The sequence below is a fragment of the Prinia subflava genome, chromosome 3 (assembly GCF_021018805.1).
Source record: "Prinia subflava isolate CZ2003 ecotype Zambia chromosome 3, Cam_Psub_1.2, whole genome shotgun sequence".
Taxonomy (NCBI): Eukaryota; Metazoa; Chordata; class Aves; order Passeriformes; family Cisticolidae; genus Prinia; species Prinia subflava.
This window is the reverse complement of record NC_086249.1, coordinates 564,753-588,547: the sequence shown is the minus strand read 5'-3', so window position 1 is coordinate 588,547 and position 23,795 is coordinate 564,753. Positions and strand designations below refer to the sequence as shown.

Genomic DNA, 23,795 nt, shown 5'->3' with positions numbered 1-23,795 from the left:
AAATGGTTTTGTGCTATTTGTGGCTGTTCTGAATATCCCAAGAAGCAGAAATTCACAGGGAATTTCCACATCAAACATGGTCCTCTAGAGACTTCAGGCACCAGGCGAAGAACCACTAAACAAGAACTGTAAGATTTATATTTTGGGTTTAAATATCTAGAGTGGCAATTAAAGCACCCATATCATTTTCTGGATCTTTACCTCTTTACATTCTTTCTGAACAGGAAAGGAGCTTGATTTAGGGGTGATGGGTCCATTTTAACAATTCAATTACTTGCCTGATGCCTGTGGTGTAACATAGGGACACATTGAAGAAAAGACACAGTCTTGAATCACATATGTGAGGCAAGAAACTTATGCTAAAGTCTGGTACAAAGTGTATTCCAAGAGTAAACCATCAGTGAAAATGGGGATTTGAAACTCTTCAATCTATGCTTCTTGTCAGAATATTTTGTAACAACATTTTAAAGTGAAAGGCAGTGGAGACAAAAAACATGTAAATATTATTTTAAAAAGCATTAATTACAATGTAAGTACTCATGATAGAAGGAATTTCTATGACATAAAATATTTGTGAATGAAAATTTTACCTGATGGGTCTCTTCTGGAATTTCAAAAGGTAACTACCATTATTTTATTTTATGTTCTTCCTGTGTTCCAACACTAATTGATATTTTAAAACATGAAAAGATTTATATAATTTTAACAGCCTAATATTTTATATCTATTTTATTTTTATTTCCTTCTCTGCTTAATTTAGTGAAAACTGGGAGGAATATTATTTAGCATTTGCTGATTGAAATATTTAATTATCTTCTCTAGAGCAAATATAATAAAAGCAGACTTTTTTTTTTTAATGCTTTTTCAGCAGTAGGAATATCTGAATTAAAATTGAAGCTCTGGCCTTGCAAAGGAGACATTTGCCAACCTCATATTTTTCAGAGTCTTCATGGAAAATTTTGGAAATATTAACTTTAGTTTTGAGATACAAAATTCAGGAGGGGAAAAAAAAAGAAAATATTATGTGAACTGAGACTTCCATTAACTGACTAGCTCTGTCGACATCTGACATCATCAGCCACTTTTGCCATCTTGCTGGACACTTCTGCCAAATCTCTTCTACCAGGAAACAGATGTCAGTTACAGGCTCTGTTTCTCTGCTACTCCATTCTTTACCTAAGCGCTAAAACCATTCTTGTTTTCCAAAGATTTGGAGAAAAATTTAGAACAGAAGGAGCCTCTGGAGAACTCCAATCCAGCCCCCTGATTGAAGCTGGGCCAACTTCAGTGTCAGAATTGGTTGCTCAGGGCCTTGCCCTGATGAGTTTGAACGTCTCCAAGGCCTTTCCAGAGTTTGACCTCTCTCATCATGAAGAATTTTTCCTTTATGCTTAATGTGAACTTCCCCAGCTGCAGGTCTCAGCAGTTGTATCTTGTCCCTCCAGTGAATACTCTTCAGAGGAGCTGATGCTTTTCCTTGTAGCTATCCATCCAGTAATGACCAAATATTTCCCCTCAAGACTATCTCTTCTCCAGGCTGAACAAGCCTAGTTCCTGCTTCTGGTTCTAATTTAATCCTGACCTTCCTTCCCCATTCTTTGTTATAAGGATGACAGAGTCATCCTTAGGCTGCCCAGAGAGATTGTGGAGTGTCCTCCACTGGAAATCTTTAAAACCCACATGGATATGATCTTTGCACTATGCTCTGGCTGAACATGCTCTAGCTGTGGGGTTGGATTTGATGATCTTCAGAGGTGCCTTGCAACCCTAATCAGTCATTGATTCTGTAATTTGGATTCCAAATTCCTGGCTTAGCTATTCTTATTCCCCTTCTCTGTTCCTTGTGCCATGCTTCCAGCCTAGTTGCCCATTCCAAGCCTTCTTCTCTTTGGTGGGCTTTCTACATGAAAATGGAAGTCTCTCCTTCACTGGTCTTCAGGACCAGGGACTCCCTTCTCCACCTCCTTTTCTGGGAAAGTCAGGAACAGTAAAGAGGATCTCTTCTATAATCACCTTCCAGAATGTTTCTTCATAGAGTATACTGCTTATGAACTGGAAAATCATGAAGTTGTCAAATGGTTTGGGTTGGACAGGACCTTAAAGAACACCTAGTTCCAGACCCCTGCCATGGACAGGGATGCCTTCCACTAAACCAGGCTGCTCCAAGTTCCATCCAACCTGGCCTTAAACACTCCCATGGATAAGGCATCCACAGCTTTTTTGCAACCTGTGCCAGTGTTTCACCACCTTCACAGTAAAGAACTTCTCATTTAAATCTCTGCTCTTATTTTAAAGCTGTTCCCCCTTTTCCTGTCACTATTTCCCTGTGTAAAAGGCTACTCTTCCTCTCACTCTTAAAGCCCCCTTTAGGTATGAAAAGGCTGCAATCAGTTCTCCCATTGTCACCCAAATATGTGTCTGATGCGACAGCTGCTAGAAATTGACTGGAGGAGGGAATCTGTGGAACTAACTTGGTTCTGCAACCCAGCAGAAGAGCCATGAGCAACAGCCTGGGAGAAGAGAGATTCAGCGTTGCAAAATTGTTCCCTTATACTTGCCAAAATTTTGCTTAATATCACACTGCATCAGCCTCCAAATGTCTTTGCTTGTGAAAGAATGTAGTATAGCCTGACAGATTCTCCTGTTCTTCCATGCATTTTCAGTTTCTTCTTCTTCCCATTTCAGTTTCACCCCATTTCACTGGTTACTGATACTTTAATTTCAGTTTGTTTCTCCACAGGCAAAGAAAAGAGTACTGAATGACATGGGGAATAGATAGGGAGAGGAAATATTTGAGTTCCCAAAATATTAGGAAGCAATTACTGTCTTGTATACTAATCCATCATGGCTAGTTTAGGGCTGAGCAGGGTCCCAGCAGAAATTTGTGGCCAGAGACTGGTATCCTGTGATGGAGTTATTTTGTCTTGGCTTTGCAGAAAAAAAAAAAATCAAGTTTCTGGAAACTGAGACTTGATTTTCCATGGATAACCAATGAGAATCATGACTTGCTGAACTTGTAGGGACCCTCTCCAGGAGTGTTTCTAGTGCTTCCAGTACTTACATCTGCTTGATCCCACTACAGAGGATTGTTTCAGGAAGAAAACACAGCAAACTGTAGTAGAAAATGCTTAAGGGAGAACTGCTGAGGTTCAGCATGGAGAACACTGCAGGGAGACCTCATTGCTGCCTTCCTTTACCTAAAGGGGTTTTTAAGAAGGAGAGAGATGGATTTTTTAAACGGACAGAGAGTAACAGGACAAGGAGCAATGGTTTTAAACTGAAAGAAGGGAGGTCTAGATTAGGTGTCAGGAAAAAGTTCTCGGTTGTGAGGGTGGTGAAGTCCTGGCACAGGTGGCCCAGAGAAGCTGTGGCTGCCCTGTCCCTGGATGTGTTCGAAGCCAGGTTAGTTGGGGCCCTGAGTAACCTGGCTTAGTAAGCTCATAGCAAGGGGGTTGAAATGAGATGGTCTTTAAGGTGCTTTCCAGCTCGAACCAGTTTAGGATTCTGTGTTTCTATTGTCCTGTCCCATGCAGACGGCTGCAGAAGGGAAGCCATTTGTTGCATGTGGCAACTTAAAGACAACAGAGTTTGCATTGACTGCATAAATCCCAAATGCTCTATTACAGATGGCAGAATCACAGAAGGATATCCCTTAGCTTAGCAGAAGGAGCTCTTTGTATCAACAAAGGTTTTTGCAAGGACTTTACGAAAAAGAAATTAATGATGGTGTCAATTTTGCTTGCAAAATTATGGGCTGTATCATGCCTACTGTCCTGATTCCCCTGGAATAGGGTTCATATTCTGCTTCTTTAAACCATGACACCAACCTGCTAGGACAATTGGACTGATGGAAAGATGTGCAATGTCTGAGTGATGGCTACTTTTGATGTAGGGTCAGGTACTTTGGTATTTGGTCTTCTTGGAAGCACAGGAGAGGCAAGAGGTGGGGCTGTCATCCACATATCCCTATTCTGAATAATTTTTGAACTATGTAATGTAGAGCTCCCTTTTTCCTGTTTTCCCTCTCTTCATAAATCTATTCATATTTTCTTCCCCTTACGCTTCTTGTCTCATTCAGAGTAAAAGAATTGGATGAAGCAGGCTCGTATCAGTACTTGGTTGCTTATGCTGCTAACAGAAAAATCCAAATGAGCCATGCTGCACATTACTTCTGAGACTTTGTCCTCCAAAAACTATTTCTGCTCCCAGGGAAGTCAGTGGAAGTCTAATTACTCCCAGATGTTTAGTAATAACAAGCACTTGCTTTTTGTAGAGGGAAACAATAGTGTTAAAATCATTAATTAAATGGGTTTGGCTCTCTCATCAGGTTATTAACTAATTCTAGTCACAACAGCCAAGCTAATACTGGCTCTCACAGCACGAGAAATAATCTTGCCATGCTTGACATAAAATCCATGAACTCAGTTGGTGGCAAATGAGGATCCGGGTGCACAGCTTGGCTTGCTTTTGAGCTTCCACCTAATCCCTGGCATTGCTGCTTGTGCAAGCCCTCTCCTACAAGATTAAGTGCTTGAGCCATTGGCTTTCATAAATGTTAGATCAGGCCCTATTGCTGCTGATGGTTTGTTCCAATTCATAGGATCACAGAAATCACAAAATGGTTTGGTTTGGAAGGGATCTTAAAGATCATCTTGTTCCGATCCCCTGCCCTGGGCAAGGACATCTTCTGCTAGAACAGATTGCTCCAAACCCCATCCAATCTGGACTTGAATACTTCCAGGGATGGGGCAGACACAACTTTTCTGGGCAACCTGTTCCAAATTCTTGCCTACATCTCCAGTACATTTCCTTATTCTCCATTCGTTGTACTCTATAATATGGAGCAGCTTTCTCTACTTCAGGACCAGAAGGTAAAGGTCTAAAGTGGAGTACAAATACCATAGAAAAATAGGAAGACATCTTTTTATCTGTGGAGCATTCCAAACTGGTGCTTTAATATATCCACAGCCTTGTGCTTTTTACAAAATGGAGTTGTTTTTATTGTACAAAATTCCGTGATGAAAACCACCAGCCACTTTCATACATAACTACTTAAGAAATGTAATTATACACCTTTTTGTAGTGTGGTAGTTTTGACATTCACTAGCTGGAGGAAACAGAAACGAAGCAGCAATTTGACTCTGAGTTATTTACCTGGATGAGTTTCAGTGTGACCACTATTCCTCTTGTGTGCCTGAATGGACAGTTCCTGGCATTAACAGAAGACCTGATATAGCTCCTTTTCAAAGCCACTGAACCCTGTTAGCGGGTCAGGCTCCCACTCACTGTCATGTTCCCTTCAAAAGGGTGAATTTTCTGAGAGAGTATGGAACATAACATTTGTCAGTGTCAACTTTTAGCAACGCCATAGGCTAACCATGTTAAACACAGCACAGAATGAGGACCTACGGAACTTTTCTTGCAGCACATCCTCTAGACAATAATACATTTTGGAGGAAAGAAAGTTTAAAGACAGATCTGAATAATGACCCAGGACTGTGTTCCCTATGCATTATTTCACACTGGTATCTTCAAAACACCTTTTTGCAGTCTAACCTCATGTGGCCTTTAAAAATAGATACAGTATTCTTATGCATTGAAATACAATCATATGCAGCAATTTTCCAACAGTTTTTCTTAGAAATACAAATATTTCAGTCTAATATTAGTTGGTTGAAAATCATGCTCCAGGATTTTTTTTAAAAAAGCCTTCACCCCAGAGATGGCTTTCTTCACATTAAACTCAGTTAAATATATATTGCACACAAGGGCCAAATTTCTCCTCTTTGAGTTGGATCTGCAAAACACGGCAAATTCTCCTTCCAGTCCCTGCAACCCATACCACTGGTGTAATTCAGGGGCACTTCAAAAGCATTTAAAATCCACAGCTGAAAATCAAAGATGAGAATTTTACCCTTCACTTCTACACACTGTCAGTGTAGCACCCGATTTCTTCAGTTTTCAAGGCATTTTGTGTTACTATGCTTTAAACTGATGGGTAAAGTTTTGCCTGCGGGAGTAAAAAAATGAACCCACACCAATGATGATCACAGATAAAACCAACACAAATGTTAATATAATAAGGAAGTTTTTCTTCAGATCCTCTTTTTCACAGTCTTCTGGTCTAATGTTCCTGATGTGCATTTCATCCTGGTACCCGAAATTCTGAGTATGCTGGCACATTAAATGCTCCACATTAGGGATGTGGACATTTTTGTTCTGGATCATTGATGAAAGCCAGATATTCCCACAGCAGCTGAGTGGGTTCCCAGTGAGATACAAGTTTTTAAGTGAATTTTCTAATGCTAAAATATTGCTGTTCTGTAACGTACTGAACCTGTTGTTCCGTAGGTCCAGAACTTCTACTGGGGAGTCACTACCCCACTTAGGCAGCCAGTCCAGCTGATTTTCAGAGAGGTTTAAATGTTTTAGGTGACTAAAACAAGGCAAGTCAATATTTAAATCTATCAGGCTATTACCATATAAATACAAACATTCCAGAGACTTTTCCAGACCCGATAGTGCTTTAAGTTCTATTTGCAGTCCAGGGTTCATGGAGAGGTCCAAGACAACCACAGAAGTCTTGTAGAAGCTGTAGGCTGGTAGGATGTTCAGCAGGTTGTCAGCCAGGTACAAGTACTGAAGAGCAGGAGAACCGACAAATGATACACAACCACTCTCCTCTCCAGCAAGTCTTTGCTTAGCTAATCCTGAGTACATGCTGCAAAGGCTGATATTATTGCTCTGTAGATTAAGCAGTCTAAGACTAGGGAGATTTGAGAAGATGTCAAACTGCAGGGTTTGAAGATAGTTGTTTTGAACGTAGAGCTCCTTCAAATTTGACAATGCACCAGCGTCAAGGAGAAGGTTCTGCAAAGCATTGTAGCTCAAGTCAAGGACAGTTAAAGAGATCAGTGCACTGTCATAGCTTACTGCAAATGCCTGAAGACAGTTTTTACTGAGATTCAGGTTGTGAAGGGACAACATTGATTCAAAGAACTCATCTGGAATGGATTTGATTTCATTATAACTTAAGTCTAAATATACAAGCTGGGATAAATAAAGAGAACTTTTGTTACTACTTTGCTTCTGATCAAGAAAATGGAAAGAAGCATTTGGCCATTCATTTTTCACATAGTCCATTTTATTATGAGGGGATTCAGCAGTGAGCTGGATTAAATTCTTTGATAAATTCAGAGTTACCAGCTTATTTACCTGAGGGAACACTGGGAAGTGAAACAGTTTGTTTTCGCTCAGATCCAAATACCTTAACCTATATTCATCATCTGATTTTGTGGTGTGGAAGGTCTCAATGCTGTTCCTGCTAAGGTCAAGTATCTCCAGCTGCCTGAGGTTAAAATCAGAAATGCACGTAATTGAATTCTTTGAGAGATTGAGTTTGGACAGGCTCACTAGGGTCTCAAAAGCACCTTCTTGTATTTCCATGATGATGTTGCTCTGAAGATCTATCTCCACAAGATTGGGAGATCCCTGAAACATCTTTTGTGATACCATTATAATACTGTTGTCTGCCAAGGAAAGATACTGCAGTGCTGGAGCTTCTTTAATGAAAGACTCAGCCATCCCATTGTACAGACTGTTGTGGGACAAGTCCAGTATTTCCACCTTGGGTAAGAGTCCAATCCCTTCTGTGCCATTTTGAGCAAGCTCATGTAAGTGATTGTTGGCTAAATTTATTTCCAGCAAGTTCTTCATGTGTGCAAAGACTCCAGGCATGATGAAACTTATCTGGTTAGAGCTTAAATCCAGGCACTGAAGGGAAGTGTAAAATGATAATGACATTTCAGGAATGCTTTGAATCAGATTTCCCGACAGATCTATTTTATTTACATTTGGATGGAGTTCATGAGGGATTTGGTGGAGGTCTTTGTTGTGGCAAAATGCCTGAGAGTTTGCCTGCCAGAAAAAGAGAGAAAAGGAGTTGTCACATGACAAATGAAAAACATCTTTGCATTAAATATAAGAAAAATTAACATTCAGCATCCAGGCAGATGCTGCTTCTGAAACAATAATCACTTTTTTGAGCATTCAGACAGCAAGAGCAAGAATCTCAATTAGCTTCTTTGCCACTAACAGCACTCATTTTATTTTAAAGAGATTTCTGACTTTGAACAGTAAAGTTTTATCTGCATGTGATACCTACTAAAATTTCTCCTTTCTGTACTTTTCTCCTGAACTCATTTGAACGGTCCCGAGTTTCTCTAAAATCAAGCACCATTCCCTCATTTTTGTGCTGATGTTTCATTTTCTCACTTTCATCACTGTATTAGATTTTGCAGACTCCACTTGCAGTAGTAAGCAGTACTTGGAAGAGCTTCACTCTGTTGGTAACATGAGTTCCAGAGCAGGGAGGTATAAAAACCTATAAGCATCCTGCAGCATAAACCCTGTCTCTCCTTCATAGTCACATGTTCAAATATGCCTTCCCTTAGCCATGGCTTAGTTAAGCAAGGCAGCTGTAACCAAATAGGGTCATTCAACAATGGAGACATTTCTGATGCCAGTCTCCAAACTCGTTCTGCTTTTAACTTCCATGTTTATCCTTTTCCTAAGGCAACAGTTCCCTTCTACTTGCATGGGGAGCATGCCCTGTGAAGCCACCCACACAAGACACCTGTGATGCAACAATGAAAACACAAATTATGTAAATTCAGATTTTGAGAGGTAAAACGATGTGGTGAGCAGTTAGGGTCAGGCCTTTTCAGGCCAATTCTCAGTAGCAGGGTAGATGGAAAAAAAACAAGTGTCAAAGTGAAATCCATCTTCTGTGTTTAATTGCAGCTAGGACTGAGTTTTGTGGCCAGAGCAAAATTTGGTGTGCATGTTCATAAGGAACACTGGAAACATGAACATGACTATCCTTACATAACCAACAAGTTCTATTTTGTTGTTAAGGAGAGCATACAGCAGCGGGAGGAAATGGAAGGTGAAAGGCTTAGGCAGCATTTAATTTACTGGAGAAAATGTCTTGTTACTAATGTACTTGGGGGAGGGGAGGGGAGGGGAGGGGAGGGGAGGGGAGGGGAGGGGAGGGGAGGGGAGGGGAGGGGAGGGGAGGGGAGGGGAGGGGAGGAAGGAAGGAAGGAAGGAAGGAAGGAAGGAAGGAAGGAAGGAAGGAAGGAAGGAAGGAAGGAAGGAAGGAAGGAAGGAAGGAAGGAAGGAAGGAAGGAAGGAAGGAAGGAAGGAAGGAAGGAAGGAAGGAAGGAAGGAAGGAAGGAAGGAAGGAAGGAAGGAAGGAAGGAAGGAAGGAAGGAAGGAAGGAAGGAAGGAAGGAAGGAAGGAAGGAAGGAAGGAAGGAAGGAAGGAAGGAAGGAAGGAAGGAAGGAAGGAAGGAAGGAAGGAAGGAAGGAAGGAAGGAAGGAAGGAAGGAAGGAAGGAAGGAAGGAAGGAAGGAAGGAAGGAAGGAAGGAAGGAAGGAAGGAAGGAAGGAAGGAAGGAAGGAAGGAAGGAAGGAAGGAAGGAAGGAAGGAAGGAAGGAAGGAAGGAAGGAAGGAAGGAAGGAAGGAAGGAAGGAAGGAAGGAAGTCTGTTGAATCCTAACTTCTATGGAGAAGCAGAATCCAGATTCTATGACACAAAGCTTCTCAGAAGTCACATAAATATTACACATCAAAAATATTAAATCCCTTCTGTTTTGTCTTGACTTTGATGTGAATGAAGTGGCAGATCCATTTAGGAGAAATGGGCACTAGTCAGCATTTTGTGAATCCGTTTTGCATCATCTTAGTTCTGAAGACCACACAAGAATGTGCCAGAGAAGTGCAAGTGCTCATTCAAACTCTAGATGTACACAAGCTGCTCTACAGTGCACATGACACATTTTTCCCAAAGATGCCAAGTAAATTGACTATTAAAACCTAAACCCCTTCCTTTTTTTCCCTCCAACTCACTCAAATCTCCCTCAGCTTAAAAAATAGAAAAAAAACAGAAGGAAGTTTTCTGACTTCTCCCAGAAAATATTTCTTTCTTGCAAAGTCACTGTATACTTCCTCATTTTGAGTTAAATTATACCCAGAGTTGGCCTTATTTCTGAGGCATGAATAGCAGGGCAGGAAACCTCTTCTTACTCATTTGTGGAAGAGGAAGAAGCCAAGAGGATACAAAAATCCAAAGTGAAAAAGTAGAAACTGTTTTGCATCCTAAGGCAGATGCCAGGTTTCTTCTCATGCTTTCAGCCAGACCCCAGCAAGTGCTGAGCATCCCCCATTCCCCTTGGGCACCTGGAATCAAAGTCCTGATTCAACTCCTGTCAATGCCAAAAATCTGCTTTTCATTGAAGTTGATGGGGGAGAGATTAACCACTGTTCACCATGTATCTTGCATGATTTGGCTTTTAATCTGCATCCACAGAATCCGCCCAGTGAAAAAAAAATGACTAATAAAATCTATGCCTCCCACTGTCTGCCATTTGTTCCTACAACATTTCCCCACTCATTTTTCTTTTAAATTTTTCCTTTCTTTTCATTGACTATTTTGAGCCTCACTACATTTCTTATCTTGTCTCTTCTGCACCATATTTTCTCCCCCAAGTCCCAAACTGCATGAATTTCATTCTCATCAGCAGGAGGGAAAAAAAGATGAAGCGCATCTCTGTGGGATGGAGCAAACAGGATCTGTTTGGTTTATCTCCTCTCCTCTTACCCCTAAGTCCAATGGGTTGGTAGCCTGAGACTGGCAAAGAGGTTTTTGTCAGTCTCATGTTCTGACTTCATCATCTCTGCCAGTGCTGCCATCAGTTTATTTCAAGTCCATTGTCAAGAAGTACTGGAGGATGAGGACCACTTGGTCTCATTAAGATGCTGACAAAAAAAAATATTACCCAACAGTTCAAAAGCTGGCCATCATTTGGTTTCTGACTCCAGTTCTTCACTGCTCAGCACTGGGTGGAAGCTGTCAGCCTCAACCTCACTAAGAGCCCTACAAAAAAGAGTTGGACTCAACCTTGTCCATGAGTTCTCCTTTATCAATTCATGAACATTTGAACCAAGAATCTGGGCTGGAGATACTTGGCCCTGACCTGTACTTTTATGGTGTCCCTGACCGTTCTTAGAAGAGCAGACCAGGCAGAGGCTTAGTTACACAATCAAACCTTAGCATTTTGCCTAAGTACCACACATCAGCTGACCTATGCATCTGTCCTTGCACCTCAAAGCAAGGTAAAATAGAATTTCCTAAATTCCCTTCCCTTCTATAAATTATTTGAAATCTCCTCCTTTGCCAATTAACATGAATTAGCCAAATCATCTTTTTTTGGGAGGTAAAATATGATACAGTTGAAGCTTTGCCTATCCTTGGAAAATTATGTGAGTTAGGAAGAACATCCTGACACTTGATCTATTCCTCATTGTCTCAAAAACTGATGGATGTGCCGTAACTGGTATAATCAGTGCAGTTCACCCCCATGTCAGGGCTCTGGAAGGGGCTGCTTACTTCCTAAATCCTCTTGTACAAGAGTTTTGTTCAGCAACAGAACCATCAGTGATGACTCGGAAAGTGGCACAGGTTTCTGACTCATGCCTCTTCCATGAGATTTGAGATTAAAGTTTCCATTTCTGAGCCTCTGCTATTCTAAAGGTGTCACCACAGGGAAAGTGCCATATAAAACAGTAAGGCTGTGATGCAATGCAGGACTGTCAATGGACAGCTAACCAGCTCATCCAGTAGCTCCTTCTTTCTTTGAGCTGTGTTTGGATCCACACCAAATGCCCAGTGAAGGTAGGAAATCAGCATGGACATTAGCAACACTGAACTGTTGATTTACACCAGATGAGCATCCTGGCCTTTGACTGCAGCATGTTTTCTGTCAGGGATGATTTTATCCCAGCATAGTTGTGTTGTTGGCTTGATGAAAGCAGTTTACAGTGGAGTAGTGCAAGCAAGCAAGCGTTTATTTCTCAGCAATCAGCCTGGTCTCTGACCCAACAAGAAACGGGATGAAACTGCTTGGATTATTGTGTGGCTCACCCAGCCTTCCTGTGCCTATGACATGGGACCCAGGCTGCTCTGTTTACAGTAGCTTCATCTGTGTTCCCTTTCTAGCCAAGGAGCTGACCTACCCAGTCACCTCCTCAAGATCTTTTTATATATACACTAGATCTTAATTTCTCTGGAATTCAGGAAGTGCAGCAATATGGCACGGTGGGCAGGAATGGAATGAGTCCCACAAGGGAGATGTGTACAGCTAGCAAATTATTTTTTCCCTATTTTGGAAATTCTTGAGGATTTGGGCTTAACAGCTTCAATGTTCAAGGGAGAAAAGAAGTATTTTTAAACATCCTGGTACAATCAGAAGCACTTGGAGAGGGAAGGGAGAAAGTTCAGCTGCAAGTAACATTTATAGTATTGTATCAGGTGCTTGCAAAAATTAAATGAGCAGATTTTGTACTGGAGCAAGAGTCTTTGTCATTTTTCTTCACTCCAGCAGAAGCCAGGTACAACTTCTCTGGCAGAAATTCTGTGTCAGGGCAGAGGAGGTCAGTCTGCCTGTTATTATATAAGAGCCAGTATAGAAGTATTTCACAGAAGATGTTTTAATTAAAGCACAAAAAACAACTGACATAAAGAAGCTGATTTTAAGTCTAAGTTCTTTCTCTGTCTTAGCCACAAAAATCCTGTACAATCTTAGGGAAATCAAGTCAAATGTCTTTTAAACAGCTCCTCGGGAAAAAAGCTGAGATAATGACCCTTCTTTGGTGCCCCTCCCACCCCCCATCCATTTGAGTGCTGTGGTTACAAGGACACAGCCTGATGACAGACTGCTAAGCATGCCCTAAATCTGCCATCAGAGGAAGCCTGGGGGTTTCCCTTCTCAGAGACTGCAGCTGCTTGTGGAGTGCCTGTAACAAGGGGGTCCCAACCTCACTCAGGATCTCAAGGGGCCTAAATAGAGAGACAGCCTTACCATTTCACAGGATGTCCCCTCTGAGGGTTGATAGTTAGAGGTTTCTTTGTTCAGCACTGCCAGGAAGAAGAAGATGTACAGTTTCATGGCTCTGCAGGTAAAAATAATTACAGTTGGATTTCATATGGGAGATGGTGGTCAACACATGCAAAAGTTGGCACCACGTCATCATCTAACATGGAGAAGGACACAAGCAGTGGAATAAATTAAGCCATCTCAGCATACAGCACTAGTGACCCAACTCTGTAGCTTTGCATCCCTTTCAGCCTGGTGGAAAGAGATCTGTATGAGGACTTGAAAGGAAGATCCAAGTCATTTCATGGGTTTTCCCCAGTGTGATTTCAACTGCTGCCTAAATGATATGCAGGACACTCAACAAAGTCTATATATTCAAGCTGGGCAGGGTGTCTGGCATCATGGAGAAAGGAAACTACTGAAGACCAAGTTATCTTCACATTCACCATAGACACAGCACAGGTATTTTCAACTGAGATGAAGTTGGTGTGCCATGTCCTGAGCAAAGCCAATGGGTGCTACTCAGAAACAACCAGAAGTGGGAACAGTTTGCATTTCCATCCACAATATTTTCTACTCCTCTTATCCCAGGGTGTCAAAGAGCTTTTACATGTGTATCCTCCTTGAGTTAATGCAACAGTTTAAGGAGTGTACTGAGATTTTTCATTTTACACATTCCAGGTGTGGACAGGCTTTTAAATACATTTGATAGGAGATATAGAACCATATGTTCCACAGAACCACAGAATATGTTAAGTTGGAAGGAACTCACAAAGATAATTGTGTCCAACCCCTGGTCCTCCACAGCACCACCCCCAAGCATCACACCCTGTGTCTGAGAGTGTTGTCCAAATGCTTCTTGGAGCTCCCTCAGGCCTGGGCTGGAAGGGAGCTTTGAAAGTCATCTGGTGCAATCCCCCTGCCATTGACAAGGACAGATGCCTTACAAAAAGACAGATATAAAATAGAATGGATTTGTGTGAAACAGAGAATTCATAAGAGTTTAACTGTTTGGACAGCACTCCATAAAAGAGCACAGAACTGCAAAAGGAGTAAACAGCACTGGGAGGCCTGTCACTGGACAATGGGGAAAAACAGAACCAAAGCCAAAGGCAAACATTCCTGCTTCAAACAGCTCCAAATGCAACACCAATCCCATGCACAAGCCACTGGCATCAATGTACTGTTGCTCAGTGCCTTCCACCCACACAGTACTGAAAAGCTGGAAACAAAAGAGATCGGAAAATCTCAGCTGATGGAGAACCCACTGCTTAAGGCTCGTTGATGGATGCAGCTGATGACCCTTCACAGCACTGACAGTCATTGCTAGCAAGTTCCTGATGGGAATCTGCCCATTTCTCCCCTTCCCAACCAGAGAACAGAGCTGTGTACTAGGAATAGAGAAACTGGGGAGGATTATACCACAGCTACTCTGTATATAGTTTGCAAATTCCTTCCATTTCACAAGAAAACCCCAGTGATGGATGATGATCTGTGACACCAAGGTGAAAGAACAGGTCTCAGTAATGGGATCAGAAGTGTGTTCCTTCCCATTAAAATCAAACCAAGGATGCTAATTCTCTACCATTGAATCAGTGTTTGCAAAATATGCTGAAATCATCCAGTGGAAGGAGGAATTGCCGATATCACCATCTATAATGTTTCTGTTGTCCCCCTCTGTTCTTCATTCCCCATGCTTAGAGCAGCTGATGGATCCTTTAGGGAGCAGAAATCTATTTATATCATCTGGGTATTAGTTTGCTGAGGTAGCAATGAAAGACAAACATACCAATCAATGATTACAAGGCTTTTCTCCAAGCCCTCCATTGGAAATCCTTTCTGTTCAGATGCAATGAATTAAGCTGAGGATATCACCCACAACTGGGCACCACCCTTGTCTTGGGTTATGTAACCAAAAAAAAAAAAAAAAAGTGTGTTCTATTTCATCTGTTGAAACCAGTTGGGAAGATTTTTTTTTCTTTTATCCCTTGTAACTCCTGGGGGGAGGAGAGTGGATGCCTTCTGATAGTGGCCCAGCTGTTCAAACCAGGTGGGTCAGTGTTTCTTATCTCTTTCACCACTGTCCACCCTCTGGGGGATATCTTCTGTTAATGGGCCATTAAGGCTCACCAGTGCCATGACACATTACACCATCCCATTGTGAGATGCTCCACCCAGTGGGAGGGGGCCAGCTGTTCCTACAAAGATAAAAACAGATGTAGGAACACCAAGCATCCACTTTTCCACTGGATTCTCAGAGGAAGACCGGACTCATCTCACCTCCACTACAGGATCATCTCTACTCCAACAGAACCACATCTGCCACTCCAGGAGGACTTATCTGGACTGCTTCCAGCACCCTGGCCAACAGGGTGTCAGGTCGTATTCCTGACTCCATCAGGGTTTTGTAGGACTTTTGTTTGTTCGCTTGCTTGGTTTTTTTGTACCATTGCATTTTTAAAAATATATTCCTAGTAAAGAACTGTTACTCCTATTCCCATATTTTTTAGCCTGAAAGCTCCTAATTGCAAAATTATAATAATCTGGAGGGGTTTTTACATTCTCCATTCCAAGGGAAATTCCAGTTTTTCCCTGACAGATACCTGTCTTTCCAAACCAAGACACCCTGAGGGACAGCACGTGGCCCATGTGCTCTGCAATGTCTTCCCTTGTCATACTGTGAGTGCAAAAAAAGGTCTCTTTGTCTCTTAAATAATAAACCTGTCACAATCCAGGCTCCTAACATACCTTGTAACTTTCTAAATTTTAGGTTTATAAAGCAACTGGGAAATTGATGCATTTGAACATAAAAAAATGGATGCAATGGTTTGCTGTGTAAGGCAGATCTGTAATAAGCAAGGATGATGTCCCTCAAGGTGTTTCTAAGGTGGCTGTCACATCCTGAAGCTCATCAAGGATGTGGTGGTCTCTTCCAGAATAAGACAACACAGACTCTATCCTCATAGAACCATTTAGCTTGGAAAAGCCCTCTAAGACCATCAGCTCCAACTGCTCTCCCAGCACTGCCAAGGGCACCACTATCCCATGTCCCCAAGTGCCACATCTACACATCTGTTAAATCCCTACAGGAATGGGATCTCCACCACTGCCCTGGGCACCCTTTCCCAGTGCTTAACAACCATTGTGGTGAAGAAATTTTTCCTAATATCCAAACTGAACCTCCCCTGGCACAACCTGAAGCTACTTCCTCTTGACCTGTCATGGTACAGCCCAACCTCCTTGCTTAGGGAGATTCCTTTCCTAGGGTAGTTTCAGTTCAGCTGTTCAGCTGAGGAGCTTTTTCTGCCTAGCTTTTCTCTGAACAACCTTTAGATCCTTAACCTCTAGTGTGACACATCAGTGCATGCCCCTCTTTTCTACCCTCTGGGCAGGTCTTGGCATGCCCCCCCGCCCCTCTCCCAGTGCCAAGCTCAGAGCTACAGGACCCCCATTCTCTTGGTGTGAGAGAGGACATCTACTGACACTAAACTCTTCCTGCTGACATTGATCTCTCTATCAACAGCTTTCAAAAACAGTTTGGGAGCACCAGTAGCAACAACTCAACTTCAAGGAGCTTTTATTGTCTTGAGGCTTTCCCAGAGCTGAAGCAGTTTCATGATCAGTGCCAGTTTGCTCCCACTGGAAGCTGTGACAGAAACCCCAGCATAACTCAGAGCAGGATTGAGCTCTCAACCCTATTAAATCCACAGCTTTCCATCACAGCACTTCAAAATCCAGTGCCAACCCCAGCTGAAAACTAGAGGTGATTTAAGTCAATATCATCCCCAAGGAGTATTAGTAAGTCAGTCAAATAATTCTAGAAAAAGCATACCCTAACCATGTCAGCATATCCACTTAAAAAATAGGAAAGGCAGAGAAGGCAGAGAACACCAGTAATTTGCCTCAATACACATTTCAAAACATGGAATAATAACAATTTATTCCCAGTTTCCACTTCAGAACAATGTTTACCTCCATCTCTATCACAATATTAATCCTGAAACTACTTCATAGATGTTGTTTGCAGCTAATAAAAGCAGCACTTTCCAGATTTCCCCCAAACATAATTTTTGTTACTGCTTAGACAATTAACGGAGATGGTCCCCTGTGCCAAGGAAAGTTAAATACAAGAGAACACGCAGAACACAAATCACACTCCCCAGGGTCTGATCCTTTTCCATACAAGACTCTTTCCTGTTAAGTTAGAGCCTTTAGAGGTAAAAAGAGTGACTATTTCACATTTACCTTGTTTCAAGGGCTTCTTGCATCCCCAAACACTGCTTATCATCTCTTTAAAAAGCATATCCAGCTCTTCAAAATCGATTCAGTCCTGGTGTCGATGCAATTATTCTTCAGCTTCATGTTCACCCATTCAGGACACCTAGAAGCTTGTTCATAACTTCAGAAGGAAGGCATTTTCAGGGAAATAACCTTATTTGGGACAGTGTCTGCTTTAAATTATGTTGCTTGTCTTCCTCTCTACTCCTCCCCAGGCTCTTGCTGGGTCCTAGCCACCACTGTGCTCTGGACAGAGTCAGCTACTGTGTGACATCCTGAAGCCCTTCCTTGGGGCAGGCATTGAGAAACAGGGGAATTTTTGCCAGAGGAACTGTCAGGATTGGTCTGTGGGTTTGCTCAGGAGAATAAGTAACTTATTGGTGATTCCATTGTTTGGCTGTGTGCAGGGGGCATGACAGTGTGTTTATTTTGGGGTTTTGTGTCTGCAAGTTACATTCCTGGAGGGCTGTAGCCTCCTGCACCTAAATCTCTCTCTGCATCTTTAGGGAAACAGTGCTTGAGGATTAAATGTTTAAAATTCATGGCTGATAAATATAAATCCCAGAATCTGGAAACCTGTTCTGGAAGAAATAACCCTTTTTTTTGCAGTCATCCTACTAATGATAGTGTGACTGCAGTCTGCTGGCAGGACGGGGGTCCATTGTTGGCTACAACACCCTTGATGGATTTTCATGGCATGAGGCAGGAATTAGGGATAAAGGCCTCCATAAAGGCATTTTCAGAGGAGCTGCTGAAATTTTGTCTGTAAGTACATAGTGATGACTATAAGTATACAGTGCTGAGAATTCCCACTGCAAAGGGGTGCTTTTGTCATGCAGAAGATGACTTCAAATTGCCCAAGTTCTGCTTTTTATTTATTATTTTGTGCTGCCCTCTAGAGCTGGAGCAGCTGGTGTTCTCATTTCCTTTCACTAATTAAGTCCTGCTTCAGGAAAACCCACCTCTACATAGATTTCCCTGCTGTTTTCTCCCAGAGACACAAGCATGAACTGCCACAACACGTTTGTCCAATGGCTGAAATAATATGCCAAAATCAGGGCTCTTAGTTTGCTTGGTAATGCACCCTGAAATGAGAGGTCTAAATCACAGAATTATAACATCTCAGAATGGTTTGAATTGGAAAGGACCTTAAAGTTCATCTAGTTCCAGCCCCCCCGCCATGGGCATGGACACCTTTCACTGGACCAGGTTGCTTGTCTAGCTATAAAAGTACTATGACAAGGTGACAGGGGACGGCATGATTGGGTGCAATGGATAGAAAAATACACGTTAAGCTCTCAGGAGAATTGTCCACCGGTGAGATTATCACAACTTCAGACAAGCTCCCCTTGACTGGGCTCTCATCACATTAGTTTTGCTCATCTTCCCCCAGGCATGTCATGTCCTGAGTGTCACTTTGCAGTGGTATCCCTTTGGCACACTCCCTGAAGTTAAGCTCTCCATCTGCAGTCCCCTTGGGGTAAGCAGGAAACTCATTTTGACACTAGGGACCACTGTGATATCCAGAGATTTAAATGCCTTTTGTATGCTCTGAGTTTAGAGTTTGCCTTGTCAGCAGTGTGGAATAGCACTTGAAAAGCACAGACACCTTTGCAAGGCAAACTTCAAATATTTGAGCTCCAAGGAAAATAAATATTTTTTTTTTTTTAGCAGGATATTTTGATCTGATTTGGACTACAAATATCATGCCTCTAATTAAGAACAAGCAAGTGGCCAGGATGATGGCAGCCTCAAATTTTTCTACACCTGGATGTTCAGAGCACTTTAGGAAGTTTGATTTACAGGGATAAAAATAGCAGAGATTTTGTGCTTTTTAAAAAGCCAGCTCTGTTCCTCAAGCTGTTTTATTGAGTAACCAGGTAGTGTGCCAGCTGAACTGTAAAAGGAGCCTGGACAGAAACAAATGCCAAAGCAGGAGGGAAGGGCATGCACTGATTCTACTGCTCAGAGCTTTGCTTCAATAAAATCACATTCTTAAAGGACACCAGCTGCAATGGAAAAGATCAGTGCTGTCCTTGCTATCTTTGTCCTTTCCTAAATGGGATCTAGCAGTAAACAGTTTCAAAGACTCCGAAGCATTTGTCTGATTTCCCAAATTTTCAATATTTTTGGCTTTGGCTAATCAGCAGGTTACACCTTAAAGTGGTGTTGAAACATTAGCGTGGTGCAGACTTGGTAAGACACGTCTGCAGGGTAACTGTCACCTGCATCAGTCAGAGACTGGGTCACAGAATCAGAGAATGGCCCAATTTGAAAGGCACCTTGAAGATAATCCGACCTCCCTGCCATGGGCAGTGACACCTTCCTAGACCAGGTTGCTGAAAGCCCCAGCCATCCTCATCTCCATCACACAGATTGGAGAATCAAGCTTTTTGCCCACAAAATAGCGAGGGCTGTCCCATACCAGCAATGCCACAGGGTTTGCACCTTCAACTCTGTGAAATCCTGATTTTCCAGTGGTGTCTCGGCAGTCATTTCCTACTCAGTTTCTCTCAATGTCAGCTGAATTTCATCCTCTGTCACCTGAAGTGAGGGACACCTTATCAGACCTCTCCTCTTCTCCAAACCCTGTCTGCAGCATGGCCCAGAATAAGATGGAAAAGCAAAACATAGCTGCTGGCTCTTACTAGTCAGTCTGTAAACTGCTGCAGGTTCCCAAGGGTTTCAGAGGAACAAGAAAATGTCAATTTTGTGTCTTGAGTCTCCAGACCTTTTGGAGTCTGTCCATCCATAATGGTGCTGCTTTCTAGGCACTGCTTTTGTTTGAGTCCTGTGTCAAGCTCAATGAATCAAACTCTCTAGAGAAGTAAATAAAACAAGTTCCTGCCGTAGACAGCGGGTCTGAACTATAAATGCAGGGGTGGGACAAGTCTTGCTCCCTTTTGGCTGGAATAGCTCCCTGGTGATTCATCCCACAGAGGACCTGGAGACAACATTAATATTAACCCTATTAAAAAGAATAGCCAATGCCATCCCGAGCCACAGACTTTGAGAAGGAAGGCACAGCTCCAGCTCCTGACGCTCTCTATCTCCAGAAGCTGATTGTCCTGGTTTATTTTGCTCCTGCAATCTGCACTGTGCTTGAAAACTCACAGGCAGATGCAGCCCCTAGTTTTTCTGGTCTCAAGTCCACAGATCAAAAGAGAGACTCCTCCAACTCTTGTAAACCCAGCAAGGCTTTTCTCCTGTCTTTCAAAGCTGCTGCTGCCTTCCTTCCTTATCTTTCTGTCCTCTCTCCATGTGCATCTTTATCAGATATTCAGCCAACAGCATTTCCCCACCAAAATTAACATTTCCAATTATTGAGGTTTTAGCCAAGTTCCCTATTTTATTTACCCTTCTTCCTCCTACTTGCTCTAGGAAAGAAAATGTAAATGAACAAGAACTGAATGAAACCCACAAGCCTGGAGAATTTGTGACTGTGAGGATAGGCAAAGGGACAGAGGGAGATGGGAAAATGAAAACCCTTACACATCAGCAAAAAGTCACATGAACTGGCATTTGCAGATTAAACTATCTAAGCATGAAATACACTCCCTGAAGGAAAAAAAAATCAGATTCGGGAACCAAACCAGAATATTTTCTTACTAGTTTATAAAACACACTTTTAATTCAGCAATATTATTTTTTATAGACAGTGGGGTCAGTATTTGGGAAAATGTGTACTCATTTTATGAGATCAAATAGGAGACAAAATGAGGTGAGAAGTATTTCTGATAGATTTGATTTGCATAATACTGATATCCATCCTTGAAACCACCATCAATGTATTAATAAAAGGCCAAGCACTGATACAGTCCCTAAGATGTAACCATCTGCTTAAAAATATATGGTAGGTTGTAAATTTTTGTTCTTGAAAACTAGAGGATTTCAACATTTTAGAGTAATATGTTTATTTTACAGTATAAATTAATACATCTGAGTAAAAACCCAAATTCTCACTGTTGTGCAAAGCAAAATTATTGCTTCCATTTAAGGGAAGCATGTTTGCCTTTTACAAAAATACTTTTATCCAAATTACAATTTGGCTTAACCTTAGAAAATTTACTGAGATTTTTATATAAAGCATGATTTTCTAAAACTTTACTACTTCCAAATATTGCCTAAACATTTATTCTCATGAGAACAGTTCATATGCAGCAAAGCCATCTTAGTAAATCATCGTTGACCCAAGGTGACATTCAAGATGTCAGGATCTTAAGAGCAGCAAAATAACCCTGCCATCTCATACCTCACACTCCAACAGGGAGAGCTCAATGACAGCACTGACAGGAAGAAGAGCAGACAAGCCAAACAGCATTTTGCCTATTTTACCCAGGGACTGTGTGGTTTTCCCAAGGCTATATTAGGGTTCCGAGTCAGAAAGGTGGGTGAGTGGCATTTAATTAGTGTACAATGCTGATGTCTGAAGCACTTCTAGTTCAGAAGGCTATAATGCATAATACCATAAATAGACTGAAGTCCTGTGAAAAAAGAAAAAAACCAATCATCTCCCCATTTTCTATTCCTGCAAACACAGAAAATAATAACAAATACGGTGTATGACCACTGTGCTCTTATAAACTAACTGGTGTCTCCTTAATATAAATGATCTAACTCACACAGTGCAAGTCCCTGATGGATTAAATATACAACTGAGTGGATAGAGCCATCTACACAGCGTGTTTAGCCAGTTCCTCTGCCTATTCATAAACACAGAACATTTTATTTATACAGCACCTTCCTCATCTGTGTTAGTTTTAAAGGCTGCAGCTCTAAGTCACCAGAGCTCTCATCTCTCCCACAATTTAAAGTGCAACTTTCCAGCAGGCTCCCAGGTTCACACACATCTCCACATACCTGCTCTGTGGCTGGAGGAGGAGGAGGTCTCTGCTTGCAGCTTTTTTTTCCCCCAACTTTCCCAGCAGCCTTTCCAGTGCAAGCCGAGAAACAGTTTCCTTGGGGAAGTTGTACCTCTGTTGCATGCCAGCTGACTAAAACTCTGCGAGTGCTGAGAGAAGTTTGAAGTCACAGGGAAAAAAAATACTCCCCATAGACTAGTCCTTGAATTCATTCCTTTGGAGTCATAAGCTCTTATATATTCCCAGGCTCCCCAGAGCACATGAATACATACCTCTGTAATACTTTTAAAATATGTGCGTCCTCTGCGCTTCTCTTTATTTTCCATTTTGTTCATTCAGCCTTGGCTTATTTCCTGCAGTTTCTCAGCTGGTAATTATGCTCCTCTCGTATTGACACATGAAACAGTCTGTGAATACCACAAAAAATCCCCTCCACAGGCTTTGGGGACACGTGCTTGTCTCTGAAGTCATCCGTGCCTGTCCCACAGCTGTCAACCTGGAGATTCTCAGGGGCTGGGGTAAATCAGGGCCACTGAGCTAGCTGCAATCCTTACATTTCAATTCCATGCAGGACGGGGTTTATAGGAAAAGGGTATATGGGAGTAGGATGAGCACATCATGGTAGGACGAGCACATCATGTTTGGCATCCCAACAGGTCATTTGTATCTTCATGGCACAGCAGTGGGATGGCCGAACACAGCCTTGGGGGCAAGGATAAATTCAATTTAATGCTTGAATGGGTAATAACATTAATACCTTCTAAGAAAGGCTGTGGGATGAATTTTGCTCTTTTTACTTTGGCTGTGAAGCTCCCTTTTATTTCAGATGCAATGCATTTGTGTAAGTTGGTGGGGGACATGAACATTGTCTGTGCTGTCGTCATCTGCTTACAGGTGCCCTGATATCTGGGCAGGTGTTCACTGGCTCTGCATGTTCATTTGCAGCACTGTAGACCTCTGAGAGGGTTTTGCCAGCTCTTCAGCAGATGTCTTAGGACCAAATTAAGTCTTGGCTTCAGCGAGGCTAAGACCTCCCCGGGCCACCCAGCTGGGGAGCTCCCACAGGCACTAGGGATCAAAGAAAACATCCCAGGGACCCCTGCAAACCTCCTACCTTCTCCCCTGTATGTACAGGGAACAACTTAACTGAGTGATCTCCCTTAGAGGAGAGGTTTACCTTCAGCATCATGTGCTTTATCCCCTTTTCACTTAGATATGCAAAAATGGCCCAGAATTTTCACACATACAAAAAAAAAAAAAAGCTGTCTCGCTTCTCCCAGACATCATCAATTCTGTCCCACTCTTCCAGATCTGCTTATTAAAATCAGCTGAATGCTACATCCTCTTATACCATGTGCCAAACAGCTTCATGAATTCTGCTAAACAGTTGCAGGCTCCAGCTTTTGCCTCTCTGCAACAGGGTTCCTTCTCTGTAGCACACCAGCTCCTCTGAGTCAGAGTTACTTCAGAACTGCACAATACTGGGAGATTCAAGATGAGAACATCTACAGATATGGAAAAGATAGTTTGTTAAATACCTCAGTAAATACACTTTGCTCATATTGTTGCAATAAGTTTGTAATAAGACTAATCAGTTTAACAGCAACATGTACATAATGGTAACAAAGGAAACAGTAATGGTTTTATTACTGCCTGGGCTATTGCCTATGTACAGGTGTAGCAGTATATGCATTGTTGTTGTTGTTACTATTGTTATTA

General features: G+C 42.1%; 1 protein-coding gene across 2 annotated transcripts; it reads right to left on the bottom strand.

Annotated features, from left to right (window-relative positions):
- Window positions 1-214: 214 nt before the first annotated feature.
- LOC134548739 (transforming growth factor beta activator LRRC32-like) lies at window positions 215-22,230 on the bottom strand. Of its 2 annotated transcripts, none has more exons than XM_063393699.1 (3): window positions 22,075-22,230; window positions 12,922-13,012; window positions 215-7,917 (listed from the first exon to the last, which is right to left on the bottom strand). In XM_063393699.1, exons 1-3 carry the CDS (start codon window positions 22,197-22,199, stop codon window positions 5,980-5,982), a joined length of 2,154 nt encoding a protein of 717 aa, XP_063249769.1. In that variant the 5' UTR covers window positions 22,200-22,230; the 3' UTR covers window positions 215-5,979. The 2 variants fall into 2 exon arrangements, with proteins under 2 accessions (XP_063249769.1, XP_063249770.1); XM_063393700.1 differs by lacking the exon at window positions 22,075-22,230 and adding an exon at window positions 17,182-17,606.
- Window positions 22,231-23,795: the final 1,565 nt, after the last annotated feature.